Source organism: Piliocolobus tephrosceles, chromosome 16, assembly GCF_002776525.5.
Source record: "Piliocolobus tephrosceles isolate RC106 chromosome 16, ASM277652v3, whole genome shotgun sequence".
Taxonomy (NCBI): Eukaryota; Metazoa; Chordata; class Mammalia; order Primates; family Cercopithecidae; genus Piliocolobus; species Piliocolobus tephrosceles.
Genome location: NC_045449.1, coordinates 36,455,782 through 36,472,071, shown reverse-complemented (window position 1 = coordinate 36,472,071; position 16,290 = coordinate 36,455,782). Strand labels below are relative to the sequence as shown.

The 16,290-nt window shown below is 41.5% G+C and overlaps 1 protein-coding gene and 1 non-coding gene across 4 annotated transcripts in view; one reads left to right on the top strand and one right to left on the bottom strand.

The window, feature by feature from the left end:
• The window catches only part of MSI2 (musashi RNA binding protein 2), a 436,670-nt gene extending 423,297 nt beyond the window's left edge, over positions 1 to 13,373 (top strand). Inside the window, exons 12-14 of one of the 3 annotated variants that reach the window (XM_023204577.3) lie at positions 942 to 1,150; positions 3,028 to 3,100; positions 5,636 to 13,373. In XM_023204577.3, the coding sequence (XP_023060345.1) occupies positions 942 to 1,150; positions 3,028 to 3,069 (251 nt within the window). In that variant the 3' untranslated portion in view covers positions 3,070 to 3,100; positions 5,636 to 13,373. The remainder of the gene's footprint in view (positions 1 to 941; positions 1,151 to 3,027; positions 3,101 to 5,635) is intronic. The other 2 variants (XM_023204579.2, XM_023204578.2) reach the window with 2 other exon arrangements.
• Positions 11,603 to 11,667, bottom strand: LOC111537732. Its single transcript, XR_002730096.1, has one exon. It is a non-coding gene; the product is annotated as a U7 small nuclear RNA (small nuclear RNA).
• Positions 13,374 to 16,290: the final 2,917 nt, after the last annotated feature.

Sequence of the window (16,290 nt, the reverse complement as noted above, 5' to 3'; positions counted from 1 at the left end):
CCCCCTTTCCTTCTCCTGCAGGAGGTGAGTGTGTGGGTGTCCTGTAGAACCATTGGCTTCCACCCCAGCTCTGGCCCCAGCCTCCAGGTTTACCATTCCCCCCCATCCCTCCCTCCATCCCCTTCTCTCCACCCCAAAAGGAAACTCTCTGCCGCCATCATTACTGTTATGTCAAGATGCCCAAACTCTCCATGACATATCCCATCCTCCGACCACGTCCAGTATTGATGACTTTCATTCAGGGTTATGAGTGGGAAGGGTGGGAAGGGAGGGAGTAGCCAGTGGGGAGGGGGGAGTGGTGGGGGTGGGATGGAGAATGGAGATCTTTTTTGTCTTTTTTTTAAAAAACAAAACAAAACAAATTTGTCATTTAATGGATCCAAAAACAAAAAAGAAAAAGTGAAACACACATACAAGAAAAGATCAAAAATCCCCTCCGCAAAGATTTTTTTTTTTCCTGGACACAAATTGCTTTGTTTCCTGTCACGTTTTAATATCAATATTAACACAATGTGTAGTCTAAAACTAGTTCCTTTGTAGTTTGCATGGGATGTGAATGCTGTCTCAACGTGCCCAGATCTAGAAGACTGCATGAGCATCAATTCAGATGTGAAAAAAAAAAAAAAACTCTTTCTCTCTCTCTCTCTCTTCCATATATATCTCTATTTCTATTGTGATAATTTGGTGGGCAGTGAAGCACCTCCGGTTGGTTGCCGTAGTGTGTTGAATGATTGTTTTTTTATTCTCTATATTTTTGGAGCTCCAAGCTTCTTAGTAGTAGCCTGGGCTGAGTATTCTTGAGTCCCTGCTGATGTTTTCGCATGGCCTTGGTTGAGTGTTAGAAGTTGGGCCTCAGCTGTTTTTCTCAAGTGTTTGGCTTGTAATGACCGGTGCATGCCTGGCTTCTGGCCTCATACCCAGCTCTATTCTCTGCACACCAGTCCTGAATAGCTACAGTGCTCAACCGAATTTTGGCGCGCCCGCTTCCCCGGCAGGCTCCAACCCGGCGCGGCCCGGAGGCTTCCCGGGGGCCAACAGCCCAGGACCTGTCGCCGATCTCTACGGCCCTGCCAGCCAGGACTCCGGAGTGGGGAATTACATAAGTGCGGCCAGCCCACAGCCGGGCTCGGGCTTCGGCCACGGCATAGCTGTAAGTACCTGCCTTCCCTTGCCCTCCTGCCTCCTCCTTCCTGACCAGCTCCTTGTAGCCTGTGGGTGTGCCAGGAAAGCCCAAAACTGGGGGCAGAGGAGAGGACAGAGGGTCCCCATCAACATCACACCAGCACCTGAGGGCTAAAGCCTCCGTCGTCTTAGACATGTCCTGAGTGCCTCTCGTGTGGCTGTGTGATGGAGCGGAAGGAGCGTGGGCAGGTCCGGTTCAGATCTCACCACTCCATCACCTTCACACAGTGCATCCTTGAGCCACTTCGATAACCCGTCTGAATCTCATTTCTCTGATTGCAAAACCAGAATCTCTGTGCTTCCCTCAAAAGATTGTGGGAGGATTATTCGAAATAATGTCACGCACTGGCACGTAATAGGGCCTCAGTAGTGGCCACCTTCCTTGATCCCCGCTTTCTGGGCACTGTCATGTGGGCTGGGACCTGAAAGCTGGGAAATGTGTCAGCTCCCTACCAGAGTAGGAGCCTTAGTCAACAGAGCCCCTGATCTAAGGTCCAGTGGCAGTGCTGGAGCCTGGGAGGTGGTGTGGGGGTCCAAGCCCTCTCCCAGGCAGTTTCCTTTGCTAATGTTTCTTACAGTTTCCAGGTTCCAAGTAAGTTCCCATTTGCGTTCTTTAGCTGCAGCCCCCACCCCTTGAAGGCCAGATGCATTTGATATTTGTAATGCTCTGTGGTTCTATAATCTGACTAATCCAGGCAATGGAAATTTGCTTAACAGATTTGCATGCTGTTTTCAGATTGTATTGTTCTTCTCCCTCCCGGTGTGTGTGAGCATGAATGTGCCTGAGCCCACTTGCTCGCTGTCCCTTCCATTTTGGAAACAGAAAATTGGCCAACCTTTGCCCTAGCCAGCCTCAGCATTTTGGAGGCAGCTTGGTTTTGAGCTAAGATGGGTGCGTCTGCAGTCCTAGGCCACGTTCCTGTCAGACTCTGCTTCTGAGCGACAGCTGGCAAGCCCTGCCTTGGGGGCCACGCTGCGGAGAACAAAACACGTGCAGACAGTCTAGGGCACCAAGGTGGCCTCATTCATGCCCCCTGGCATTGGGAGCTCCTCCCTCATACACACACAGACGCACACACGCACACACACACGTGCACACATGCATGCACACACACACGGACACACACACGCACACGCACACATGCACACACGTGCACACACACCTGCCAGCCCTACTTGTGCAGGGTGGGCCCTTGTTCAGTTCTGCTCCCAAGCCAGTATCACTTAAGTCAGTAGTTTAATGAATCTAATCCCCTCAGATCGACTGTGGTACCAAATCCAGAATAATATTATTTACCTGAGAGCTGCTCAATTTAGGGGACCATCTATCACTACTTAGAACACAACTCATTTCCATATTCAGCATCCAGAAACACAGACCCAATTTGTTCTTGAAAACCGGGGTGTTTTGACCTGTGGGCTGTGATGTTTTTCTGAAATAACCAGAAAGCATCCCAGTCTGTCTGCACCGGGATTTCTTCTCCCCAGCTAGAGCTGCTGGGACTGTGGACAGAGACTTATCTTTGCACTCTGGGGTTCAGGGCAGCCGTGCCCATCACTGGGGGCACAAACCCCCGTTTCCCACCACCCACCCATGCCTCTGAATCTGGCTTTTGGTTTTTCCCTGGGTAAGCAGATAGGCTTGGTAGGGGCGGAGGGAGTGGGGACTAGGGGTTTGGAGCTAAGGAGGATGTCATCCTGGCCCCTCATGGCACGGTGTCTCAGAATTACATATTCATGCTGGCAACCACAGAACTAGTCCTAGAGACAATTTCCTTTCCCAGAATGTGACAATCTGTTCCCATGTATAGCACACTGATGACCTTAACAATTGTGCAATTTTAGGGACCTTTGATTGCAACGGCCTTTACAAATGGATACCATTGAGCAGGTGCTTTCGTTGCCATCTCACTCTGAGGTATTACCGTCTCTGCCATGTGTCTCCGCCCTGCTGGTGTGTCCGTACATGTATGTCCACAGGTCATACATGTACGTGCATGCCCCTGTCTCATCACATCCACATCTCTCTCTCCTCTTTCTGGACCCCTTTTCAGGAGGGTGGGGGCAAAAACAAATCCAGTCTTTTAATCTGTCATCCCTTCCTCCAGCTGTTAATCATGACCCCTACCTTTTTGACTCACTCTCTCTTTTTTTCTTAATTTGGTTCTTTGGATTCTTTTTCTGTATCTTCCCCACCATTCATCTTTCTCTGTCTTGAAATACAATCAAGAGTGTGGGAAACTGGAAGGAGATCTCGTGTTGCGCCCGTCCCAGGGGGATAGAGGCAGGGAAGCATTGGGCTAGGCTTCCTGCTAGGCCTGGAAGCAGGGATGGGGGCCAGGGCCACCCACTCCTGGAGGTCCTTTGAGCTGGCCCTGTGAGTTGCTGGGCCCCTTCAGCTCCCCAGGCCTTGCTGGGGCTCAGCCAGTGGGGTTCATGCAGTCAAACAGTCAGACTCCATCTTTTAGTGAAAAGAAAACATTTTTGCCAGTAACTACTGAGTAATTATCCAGATTACTGCACGAAAAGCAAATTAAATTAACGACATCACCTGTGTAACGTGGATTTGGATCCCTGCCAGTTTCCTAACCTTTTAAACTGAGCTCAAGTTAATTAAACATTTTTTCAATCACTTTGATGGGGATATGGAGGGGATGGAAGAGAGGAGAGGGAGGTTGGGGCAGTGAGGAAGCCCCTTGCCACACACTCCTTTGGAAATGAGTATCTGTCCTTCTTGGGAAGAACACCAGCAAGGGAGAGGGGTTGTCCTTGTGAAAGCACTAGACGTGTACTGTGTTAGCACATTAAGTTTGTGAGGTTGGAACATGGATCTGTCTCTGGAAAAGAGAGGGTGACAGCTGAGGCCAAGGAATGTATTCCGCTAGGAAAATCCCACAGGGGCGCCAGAGCCTTTCACTCTTGGAGTTGGGATGTAGGAGAAACAAGGCTGGAGATGAACTGGCCACTTTGGGCTCGCACTTCATTGGATGCCTCTCTCCTAGAGAGGGATTGCTCCTGGCTCCTGAGTTGGACCAGGTGGAGAACTGGGTTGAGTTGAGCTCCATAAATCTCTTGGATTTCTCTAATGTTGCTGCTAAGGGATCACCTCAACTAACGCAACTGCCTCTGTTAACCAAATAAACCATGTGTGTGAATTCCCCCACCCCTCGCCTCCACTTCCCCTTGACCACTGACCCAGCCGTTGCTGGCCAGAGCCAGAGGCCACTAACAGTTTGAAGGAAAGCTACTCGCTACTAATTAAGCTGGGTTTGGGGGTCTAGAGGAAGTAAGGTTTCTCTGAGAGCAGGGACAACTGATACCACCAAGAACTCTGGAGACTGAAGATGGCTCCAGCCCTTTGTGAAGTCAGATGAAGAGGGGGGTAAACAACTACCAGGCACAGCAGACCCTTGAAAGGCCAGGCACTGGGGCTGCCTGTGCTCCCTCCTTACCTCCCCTGGAAGAGAAGGAGTGGTGTAGGGCTTCCTGCCCACAGCTCCATGTACCCCCAAGGCCACTAAAGCCTTTCCACAGGGGTGGGGCGGGATAGAATGGGATGGGGGAGGTTGCTACCAGCCCATCCTCCCTCATCTAAGTCTAGGACTCAATTTCCAGAGAAGGACGAAGTAGCCAGGAGTGTGATAGCAACCCACCCCCTTCCAGAATGGATTAGGTGAACTCATAGAGCCACGTGGCTGCACCGCAGCAGTTAGGAAGGACTGGTCAAACACATGCATTGTCCCCAACAGAGGTGACCCTCTGACATTTAGTGCCATCCACAAAGGAGGAGCCCAGGCCCCGCTCCCCGCCCCCCGCCCCCCACCCCCCACCCACAGTCAATTCAGGGAGACTCAATTAACACATCTGTGAATCCTGGGCCTGTTTTTGTTTTCTGTAACCAAAGCTGGTTATTTGTTGTATATTTTTAGTGTCATGACCTTTAGTTTTTGGTATGTGGTATGATCTTTTAGTGTAAGTTTGCGTTTAAAAGTTATTGATGGGTATCTAATAAGGGCAAAAGTTTGCGGGGTTTTTTTTGTTTGTTTGTTTGTTTGTTTTTAACATTTAGCTTTGAAAACAGAAGTTTAAACAGAAAAAAGGTATCTCTGGTCAATGGGCAGTTGGCCCATCTGGCTGCAACCCCTGTGACCGCATTTCCCACCATTACCTCAAGAACCCTATGGTACTGTATCAAATCAGCAAGAAGAGTTGTAACCTTGTCCTCTCCCCAGTATCAGGCATGGTTTAGGTGTCAGATTTCCAAAGCTGTGATCTCAGTAGGCTTCTAGCCAGGTGATTTTCATACATATTCAGTAGTCCAATGAAGTCCATCTTTGAAACTCTAGTTAAAACAGCGGAGGAAATCTCATACTTGTCTGACACTTCTTTCTCCTCCCCTCTCCCCTCCATTTTATGTTTTCTTCTGGACATCCTGGCCTTCCCCGCCCTGCAGAGCATACCTGGATGTCCAGGCAAGACTGGGCGAAGTTTCTGAGTGGCCCTTTGTTTAGGTGATGTCCTCAGACCTGGACCCCCACCAGCCTCACTCCCCATCCCAACCAGAGATGGCTCACTTCGGATCGAGGGTTGACTACATCTCATCATCTCACAAATCTGCTGTAATATAAGACAACAGCTTTTAAATGTGTATATAACCCATGATTTCGGTTTGTTTTGTTTTGTTTTTCTTGATGGTTTCCCTCTCCCTTCCTCTCTTCCCATTCTCCTTTTAAATCTCTTTGAATCACATTTGGTAGTGATTTTGACTTAGTCCAGTAGTCACATAGCTTTAATATCTAGTTCAAAGCTAACCATAGTATAATTGTTATATTAAGGAGTTATTTTTTCTTAAAATTTTTTTTTGCTTGTTTTGGTTCTGTTCTCACTTTTAAAGGATGCTGAGATGGTAATGTTACTCTCCCTATTTTGGTACCAATTCTGAGACTGTATGAATTTTCAGGTGGAACTTGAGCACACACTGAAGCAAAGTTGTGAAGTGCGGGGCGGGAGGTGGGCATGAGCTTTCTATTTTGCGTTGTAGAAGAAGTGAGATGTAGTAAGCTAATTAACAGACTCTCTAGCAGTTCTTTTTGTGATGTCTCTTTGTTAATCTGAGTCTATCTATTTTCGGCAATAAGGTAAGGACGACAGTGTTTTGGGTGTCCTCCTTTTCTATAAGTGCTTTTTTTCTGTTGAAAGAGGTGATATTATAAGGTTTTTTGAAATTGTGAATTCTAAAAAAGAAATGTTGTAAATACAATTCCATTAACTACATAGAAACTATTAAGAAAGAGAGAATCAAAAATATTTTTGTGACGGAGTCGGTCCCAGGCAGTTTGATGCTCTGTGGAAGGAGGCGGGAAGGGAACGTTGGCCAAGTCAGTTACTGAGATGAAGATCGCCCAGCTGCCAGGACCACCCCAGGACAAGTTAGAGCACTGTTTAGCTCCTCTGTCTGTGTGATAGACCTAAGAACTGTATTAGTGTTGTACCAGCCTATTAACCTCTTGTCTGTGCACAGCTTCAAATGTTACCGTCTAGTTAGATTTTTATTTAAAATATGAAAAACTGCTTTTCCCAAGACGTTTTTTAAAAACAAAGCTACAATTTTAATATTTAACATATTTAAAGTTTCAAAGCACACCTGTTTGGCTTGGGTGGGGGTGGGGTGGGGGGGATATTCTTTTTCAGTCTTAATTTTTAAATATTTGATCATTTCTATTGTCCAATCATTTCAGCACCTCCAAAGGTTCCTAGGACACTTTGCCTCTCTTCTCCCCCTGCTCCCCACCCCGCTCCCCGATCTGGGGGCCCATGGGCCAGGAGTGGATAAGCCTGCATTAATACAACCTTTCTCCATTCACTTCCTATTTACAAATTAGGAAAGCAACCTTTTGGTTTATATATTTTTTTAATACCTCAGTGCTGCAAGTATCACCAGAGAGGCTATGGAAGAATTTTTTTTTTTAATTTATTGTAGATGTAAACAGAATTTTAAAAATAAAAAGTATAAACATCACTGCACTGTGACTGGTGGGAAAAACTGACAGTTTCCTCTTTGCACATGTTTAACATTTGGCTGTTATAATATATGGTCCTCGGTTGGGGAAAGATACTTATGATGAAGGATATTTTTTAATTTAACTTTTTTTTAAATATTGGTAATAGGTCGGCAACAGCAACTATAGAAGTACAACTCAATAGATGGCATTAAAACATATTGTAGTGTGGATATATATTTTTCTTTTTTAAAATGTGATATTGACGTTTTATTAATATTTTTTAAATTGTTACGTTTATAAATTTGGTACTTAAGGCACAGCCAGTATGAGACACTGAATGCGACATTTATTATAAAGAGCTGCTGCACTCCTATTTTTATAAATTTTACTAACAAAGTAGACTAATGTAGACATTCACAGACATGGTAGGGCAAAAGCATCTTCAAACTAAAGACTCCAAAATGCTAACTCAGAAAGAAAGAAAAAAGCCTTTTTCAATTCTAATGAAACAGCAACAACATTTTTTTTTAATTAAAACAAAAATCATGTTCTTTGTTTTTCTAATAAAATGTTAGGTTGTTTGGTGAGGGTTTTTTATTGCTTTTTTCCTTTCTGTGTTTCTTTTCTTTTCCCCCAAACAACCAGATTAAATGCTGAGCGCTTTTAAAATATCAAAACTTGTTCAAGTCATAAAACAACAAAACAGAAGTTTTATTTAAAAAAAAAAGAAAAAAGAAAAAATAGTAAATTCCCAGAAATTCAGTGTTTAGACGAGGGAATTTAATTCCTATTTTGTCCATGTTGGTGATGTACTGTACTTCCCTTCCTTTTCTCTGCATCCCCCATCACCTCATACAAGACTCTTTGTTGATCATTGTATGTTAATAATGTATAAAATGGCTATCTTGTAAGCGTGCTGTCCTGGTACTAGTGTAGCGACTTTTTTTCTCCTCTTTCTTCTAGTACATATTGATAGGTATAACATAATTAAGATTTTAAAAAATTAGACATAGTTATTCAGATTTAGGACCAGTAAGGATAGAACTTTCTCTTATTTATGAAAAAAAAAAAAGCTAATAATTTTGGGGCAGTTTTTTCCTTTAATTATTTTTTTCGATTTCAATTTTAATTTTATTTTAGCTGATCTGATGTGGTTTCAACTAACCCAAGGTCTCACCATGTTAAAATGCCGGAGGACTCTACGGCGTTTTGTAGATCCCCCCCCTCCCCCACTGTGAAGGGGTGCCATACTACCTTAAATGCTAATGCTAGATATGCAAAACTGGATTTTTTTAATTTATTTTTTAAAAGAGGGAGGCATGGTATATTAAAATGATTTTACTAAGAGAAAAATATTTTTTTAAGAATGCTCAGAAGAAATTGATAATCTGTGTGAATATGTTTTAGATGTTTATATACCTTTTGAAGAGACCCAGTAGCCCATAGCACAAATCTTGTGGAAATCCGATATGTTTTAATGTGGCTACCTAGGTTTAAGGTTCACGTTAGTCCCCTCATCCATCTAGAAGTCCATTTTGAAAGATTTTTGTAAATTCTTTTAGCACTGATGTTCAGCCTTGTCTTTGTTTCAGTTAAGCTCAATGGCGAACATGGGAACCACCTTTCGCCTTCCCTGGGGGAGAAACCCTCTTGGCTGATGGCTTTTCCCCGGAATTATCAAACAGCCACCGGGTGACTTTCTGGCTTCCAGATCCATCTGCCTGAGACCCCCAAACTCCTCTCCTCCCAAGCAGAGGCGAGTGAGTGGCATTAGCTCCCGGACCCATTCCCGGTTCTAGCTGGGCATGGGGCTGACGGATATGACCAAGCCTTGGTCTGCTCTCTAGCAGCTTCCACAGACTTGGCTTGTGGCCTTCCTCATATCCATTGGGAAAACCAAACAGCCTCGCGCTCTATCCCAGTCGCCCATTAGCTTGATTCAAACGAAGCCTCAACAGGCCTTTGCGTTTTTATCCTTCATAACCTTCATCTTAATTTGAACTTGTAGCTTGGACTTTAAGGTAGCATGGCTCTATTGCTGTCAATTTACTGTTTCACTGCACAGCAATCACAGCCAGTGAATGTTACACACATCTTGCTAGACTAGTATAAAAATCATTGGGTAATTGTTGGTTCTAATGACCTGAAAGGTGTTCAGTTTTTGTTCTTGGTTTTGTTTTGTTTTTGATTTCTTGGGGGCGGGTTTTGCTTGTTGTTCTTTTTCATTTGGGGATTTTTGGGGAAAAAAATTTATTTTTGGTTCCAAATAGAAAAACAAAACCTATTTTGATCTTTAGTGCAAACGAGGGCTAGGGACTTAGCCTCCTCCACCACCTCCACACTGCTTCATTCTGCCATTCACTCACTGCAGCATATTCAAGAATAAAGCAATATCGTTTACTACATTTTTTATTGAAGGTCAGCCATGCTTTCTGTATTATATTGCATATGAAATTGTTTACAAAAGAAACACTAACTCATACTTCTCTTTATCGGTTGCAAGTGGCACGCAGGGACAGAGGGAGAGTGGGGGGCTGGTGGGGGAAGGGAGATTTTTTTTTTTTTTTTCTTGAATGTGCTTCACAAGCCAGGCTATCTTCCAAGGGAGGCAGACAGTGGGTAGAGCAGAGGGACTGACTGCAGGCAAGCACATTGAAGAAAGACACTGGCGGGTTTCCCCACCCTCAACCCAAAGCAGAAAACTAGCAGATGTCAGCTCAGCCCTGTCCTGGGCACAGACACTACACAAGGAGACGCTGGAAGTTAAGCAATACTTTAATACTGTAATATGTTTGTTTTCTTTTTCTTTTTTTTTTTTTCCACCAAAAAAAAGTAAGTAAACTAAAACACAAAAACATATAAATAAAATCCACCCCTCTTGTCGGGGGCTGGGGGGGCAACCTTAATGCAAACACCTGGCTATCAAATAATCAGAATGTATTGTCTCAGACAGGATTTCAGTGCCGGGAGGCAGGGGCATGATGGGGGAGGGGGCTGGAGGCTGAGAGACAAAAGTTCCAGAGCCTCCCTGGAAGGTTCTCTACTACTGTATTCTGTACATAATGTACCATCCCGTGTGGAATCTGTGAGTGTCCTCTTAAGTAGCGTGGGCTAGCCAATCTGCCGTTCATGGTGTATTGTAAACTCCGAATTCCATATGTAATAGGATGCAAGTCTAAGCGTTTCATGTGGACATAAATGTATCTAAATAAAACTTTCCCTAGCACTGTGGCTGACCTCACCCTTACTTTTATACTTTAGTATGAAACTGATGAGAACTTTGGTAGTGAGTATTTTTTTTATATATATACATATATATGTATCTATCTATATATATATCTCAAGCATCTTTCAGGTCTTTGTGTGTGGCTTTCTTAAAGCCCTGTTGTAAAAAATTACTATGTGGATGGCAGTCTCTCACATCACAGATGTGGAAAGTATAATTTTATATTTGTATTTTCAAATAAATAAGTTTGTGAAAGGTTTCCATCCTCTACTGTGGTCCAGAAATCAATGTGTTTGTCTGACAAAAAAATAAAATAAAATAAAATAAACTGTTTTGAACAGAGTTGTTTGGTATTCTTTCGCTTGCAGAGGAGGGCTGGGCTCTGGGAGACCTGTTGTTTTGCTTGAGCGGGAGAGGATCTCATCAAATCGCACCTGCCACCCTCACCCCTCAGCATGAATGTTGGCCACAGGCCTCCAGCAGGGAAGAAGCCCCTGCCTTGTCCCCGGGGAGCTTGTGGCACCGTTTTTATGAAGTGGCAAGAGAGCACTAAGATGGAAGAGCAGATGGGAGAGTGGCGTAGATTAACAGCAGAAGGCACACAGAACCCATGGGTGGACAGGGAATAAATCCCAAAGGTCCTGCAGATCAGAGGACCCAGATGGTGGAAGGAGCTAAGGGGCTTTCCTGGGTGCTGCCCCCAGTTCTCAACAGCGCGTGGGAGAAGGCGCCAAATCACATTCCACTACCCTTGAGTAGGGATCTGAACAGGTATCAGACCTCTGCCCTCAAGGAGTTTAAAGTTTTGCCTACTGGAAATCATCAGAATCACAAAACTAAAGATGTAGATATAGATCATCTGCAATACTTTCCACCCCTCTCTCTACCAAACAAATGAGAGGATACAAAAGAATTGAGACCCAGTACATTGAGGGCAAGTCCCAAGACCTGGTGATGACAGCTACAGCATGCTCTGAATCAGTGGATTCCTCAGCTTTGAAGCCCTGGAGAGAAACACCAGACCAAGAGGTGTGCAAGGGATGAAGCGTGGATGAAGGACAATGCCTGCCAGTGTCCCTTAGCTGCTTCCTCAAGGCCCCCAGGAAAGCTATAGTCTCCAGGACATGGCCTTCTTGGGTCCCTCCTCCAACTTCCTGTCTCCTGCATATAACAAATTTATCGTTTTTGTAAAATGGGCTTTCCAGTGAAAACCAGAAAACCAGCTAGACAAGATTCTTTAAAAAAGCTGAAGCACTAACGATTTTAAGGTATTCCTGCTACACTGGGGTCCTAGAGGAGAGAGTAGAAGATGCATTCCTTTATCTGGAGCTGGAGGCAGGAGCACTGGGTTCCAGGCCCACCCCCTGTGTGTCCACAGACAGCCCTCCACAGTGTCTCGTTACATTGTTTAAGGGCGGGAGAGAAGAGTATAATCCCTGCTGCCCCACAGAAATGAAAGACCAATGGGAGCTGACGTGAGAAATCCCTTTTAGGAATTCTGAGAGAAGTGAGCCAGACACATGAGGCCGTCTTGTGGCCATCTTCCTCACCCTGATTGCTCAGCTCAAAGAAGGGGGAGGCCCAAACCCAGCCCAAGAGCCTAAGGAGAGACAGAGCAGGGAACAGGAGCACCAACTGTATGCCAAGTGGATCATTCATATGCCCTGGTTAGTCCCACATGTGCCACATGACTATCTACATTGTAACGGTCAGAGAAGGTGGATAATTTGCTCATGGTTGTACAACTGCAGAGTGGCAGAATGAAACCCCATCTCCAATACATCCTGCTGCCCCTGGGTCCAAGCCTGGTGACAAATATCAGCATCAGTGTTGAGTGTGCCTGGGAGGGTGGGAGTGAGGCTTCTAACCTAAGTGCCTACCTGAGTCAACAAAATGCACCAAAAAAAGGCAGGACAATACCAAGCTAGAGAACAACAAACTTTCCTGTTTTAATGTTTCATGGAGAAAAAATTAAAAAAAGAAAAAAGAAAACAAATCAGCAAAAACTAGAAGGAAAAAGAAGAAACAACAATGTAAAATAAATAATACACAAAGTAGGATAGAAGGAATGAGATCAATTGAATCTACCATTATCTAAATATGAATGGGTTGAATTTTCTATCATTACAAAATAGATGTGTTTAGAAAAAACAAAACCCAGTTATGTGCTAGGTATAGAAACACACTTAAAGTGATGAAAATGGCTAACAATAAAGGGGTGACAAAGAGAAAATAGACAAATACAAAAAACAAGGGCAAGAATTGAAATGTCAGTATCAGAGTGGAATTTAAGGTTAAAAACACTCCACAGCATATTATGTAATGACAAAAGTCACAATCTATTAAGAAGATATAGTGGCAGTAAACTCTATGTCCCAATTATCAGAGGAACTGAATACTTCAAAAGCCACTAGAAATGCAGGGAACTTGATAAAAAGTAAAAATACAATTAGAGAAATTAATATACCTCTTTTAGAACTAGATATAATCAATAGACAAAAAATAAAGACATAGAAGAATTGAATAATGCAATTAGTAAACCTGATGTGATGGCTCTATATAACCTGATCTGATGGCTCTTTGAATAGAGGTTGCACATTTTTTTTTGGTTAATATTCATGGAACATAAAAATCAAATAAATTTTGGCCAGCAGCACCCCCGCCCCCAAAAAAATTTAGAAACGAATAATTAACATGTGGCTATAAATATTATAACTGTGTAAAAATTAAGAAACATTCTGTTGCATCAGAGAGAAAAGTTAAAGAAGATTACAAACTGCCAAAAAGCAACAGAAAACACACATTATACCCAAACTTGATAGCATATAGCCAAAGCTGTACTCAGAAGAAAAATGTAAGCTTTAAATGCCTTCAGATGGAATTTTTTTTTGGGTGAAGGAATATATTACTTATTCTCCTTAATAAGGTAGCAAAAAGCCACCAAAAAAAAAAAAAAAAAAAAACTAGAAAAGGAAATTGATAAGTAGAAGTTGAAAGCGATAGAATAGAAAACATAAGTCCAAAAGCTGTATGTTTATAAACAGTAATAAAATAGACAAACCCCCCTGAATAAAGGGGAAATGAGCAAAAATATACAATATGAAGAATATGAAAGGAGATAACAGAGAAAAGCATGAATATTGGCAACAAACCAAAAAATTCAGGGGAATCAAAATTTCCTAACAAATATAAATTACAAAAACTAGTAAGAAGTGGAAAACCAGGATAAACTTATTATCATAGAAGATACTGAAATGATAAATAAAGATATAATACTGAAAAATAGACTGGATGCAAATGAGTTTTATCTAACTAATAATTCCAGTACCATTTAAACTATTCCACATGATAGAGAAGTATGGAAAGAAAGCTCTCCTATTTTATAAAACACATGGCTTTGATGTCAAAACCCAATACAGTAATAAAACAAAAAATGTATCTACAGACTTAGGAGCTCAGATGTAAAATTTTGAAATATGATTTTAGCTAGTAGAATTCTACAGTATATCAAGAGTGTAATTTAATATGGCCAAGCAGGACTTCTTTCAAGAATTCAAGGACACTTCAACATCAGAAAATCTGTCAACATCTATTTTACTAGCAAACTAAAGGAGGAAAACCATATGACCATAACAATATATGCTGATAAAGTATTTGAAAAATATGGCAGCTCTTTCTAGTAACACCATGGAAAGTTGAAACAGAAAACACTGTTTACCAAAAGACTATTAATATTTGCCAAACCAACATTAATTATTCTAAATTGTGAAACACAAAACCTATTTCTGTTAAAATAAGGAACTTGTTGTAGTGGTGCTACTGTCACTATTATTACCTTAAACCTTCTAAAAAATAAGGTAACAAAAGACATAAACATTGGGAGGAAAAGACAAAGATGATTTTATTTCTAGAAATTTTAAAAGACTGCAGTAAAAGAAAATGAATACAGAAAAATTGCTACTAAAATTCATGAAAACTTTGGCAAGGTGGCTGGATGTAAGATAAATATACAAAAACCACTAGGCCTCCTCCTGTCCAGTAATAAGCACTTAGTAATGGAAATAGGAAAAAAGTATTTAAGGATAAACTTTATAAGAGAAGTATATGCATTATAATAATGGTTGAATTCCCCATCACTAGGAAAATTATGGACTAACGTATCAATATACATCATATCATAGAAAATTAGGCTGCCATTAGAACAGGTAACCCCAGAATCTAACAAGTGGCTTGAAGAAATTTATGAAGCACAGTTGAATAAGGTAAAATATCTTTGAAAAATACATATATATGTATGTGTGTGTATAAATGTACACATACACAAATTAAAACTCCTACATATGTATATATGTGAAGATACATATGTGTATATACATCAAATGTATGATGACATGGGCACAAAGAAAAGGGTACACTCCAGGTTGTTTACATGGGCTCCTGGGATGTGGGGCTGAGAAATAAGACAAGTGGGAGAGGGGAATAGGAAGAGGTGACATGCTGAAAAATATATGTTTAAAGATTTCACTGAAAATTCTGTAAGATACAATTAAAAAAAATTTTAAGTATGACTATATGAAAATAAAAATTTTAAAACAGAAGTATTTTTAAAAGAGCTGGGATCCACATTCCAGTAATAATAATTACATCTTGACTGGTGAAATGGGGAAGAGGTAAGCGGTCAAAGAGAATTCTGGCTTTTCCTGTCCTTTTTAATTTTTCAAAAGAAGTGTAGATTTGTATATTCAGTTGAGATAAAATTAACTTTAAAATTAGCTGTCTAAAAAAGGGAATACAAGAACCTCTGGGAAGAGAGAATCAATTGTATGCAGTGATCTGTGGGTTTTCTCTTATTTTTTTTATTATACTTTAAGTTCCAGGGTACATGTGCTTATTAATAGTATATTCTCTCTCTCTAGATTTTAAAAGAAAAAATATGTATTACTTTTTCATTTACAAAGTATTTCCGTTTTTTAAATAATAAAATATGAACTGAGTTAGTAAAAAAAGAAAAGGGTAAGCGATGATTTTGATAGAAGGAACGAAAAGTAGCTAGGAGCATGCCAAAAGAGTCCTGTGTCAGGAAGCTGCAGGGGCAGTGATACCCCTCTGGGAGAACCTGGTTTCATGTAAGCACTAAATACAATAGATTCATGGCCACAATCCTTCCTACCTTCCAAAGACAATAATGCATTTTTAAAATCAGATACATTGAGGTATAAAATTACATATAATGCAGTGCATCCATTTTAAGTGCACAATGCCATGAGTTTTGACAAATGTATACTATACACCTGTTTAACTCCCTGCATAGTCAAAATAGAGAACCTTTCCATCACTTCAAAAATTCTCTTGAACTCCTTACGGGCATCCCTGGTCCCAGACAATAACTGACCTACTTTTAGTCACTATAGCTTAGTTTTGCCTATTCTAGAGTTTCATATAACTTGAATCAAAAGGATGGATTCTTTGTGTCTGGTTTCTTTTGCTCAGCATGCATTTTCAGATTCATCAATGTTTTGTGTGTCAAGTACTTATTTTTATTGCTGAGTTAGTTTTCCATTATATAGATATACCCAATTTGTTTCCAGTTTTTGGCAATTATATATAAAGCCACTATAAACATTCATGGACAGGTTTTTGGTGAATATAATTTTTCATTTCTCTTGGGTAAATAGGACGAAGACATTGGGTCATATGACGAGCACATATTTAACTTTAGCCAACCTGTTTTCCAAAGTGACTGCAATATTTTGCATTCCCACTAGACATTTTTCAGAGTTCTGGTTACTTTGTATTCTTGTTAGCACTTGGTATTGTTAGATTTTTGTTTTTCTAGTCATTCTAATGAATTTGTAGTAGTATCTTATTGTGATTTTTAAT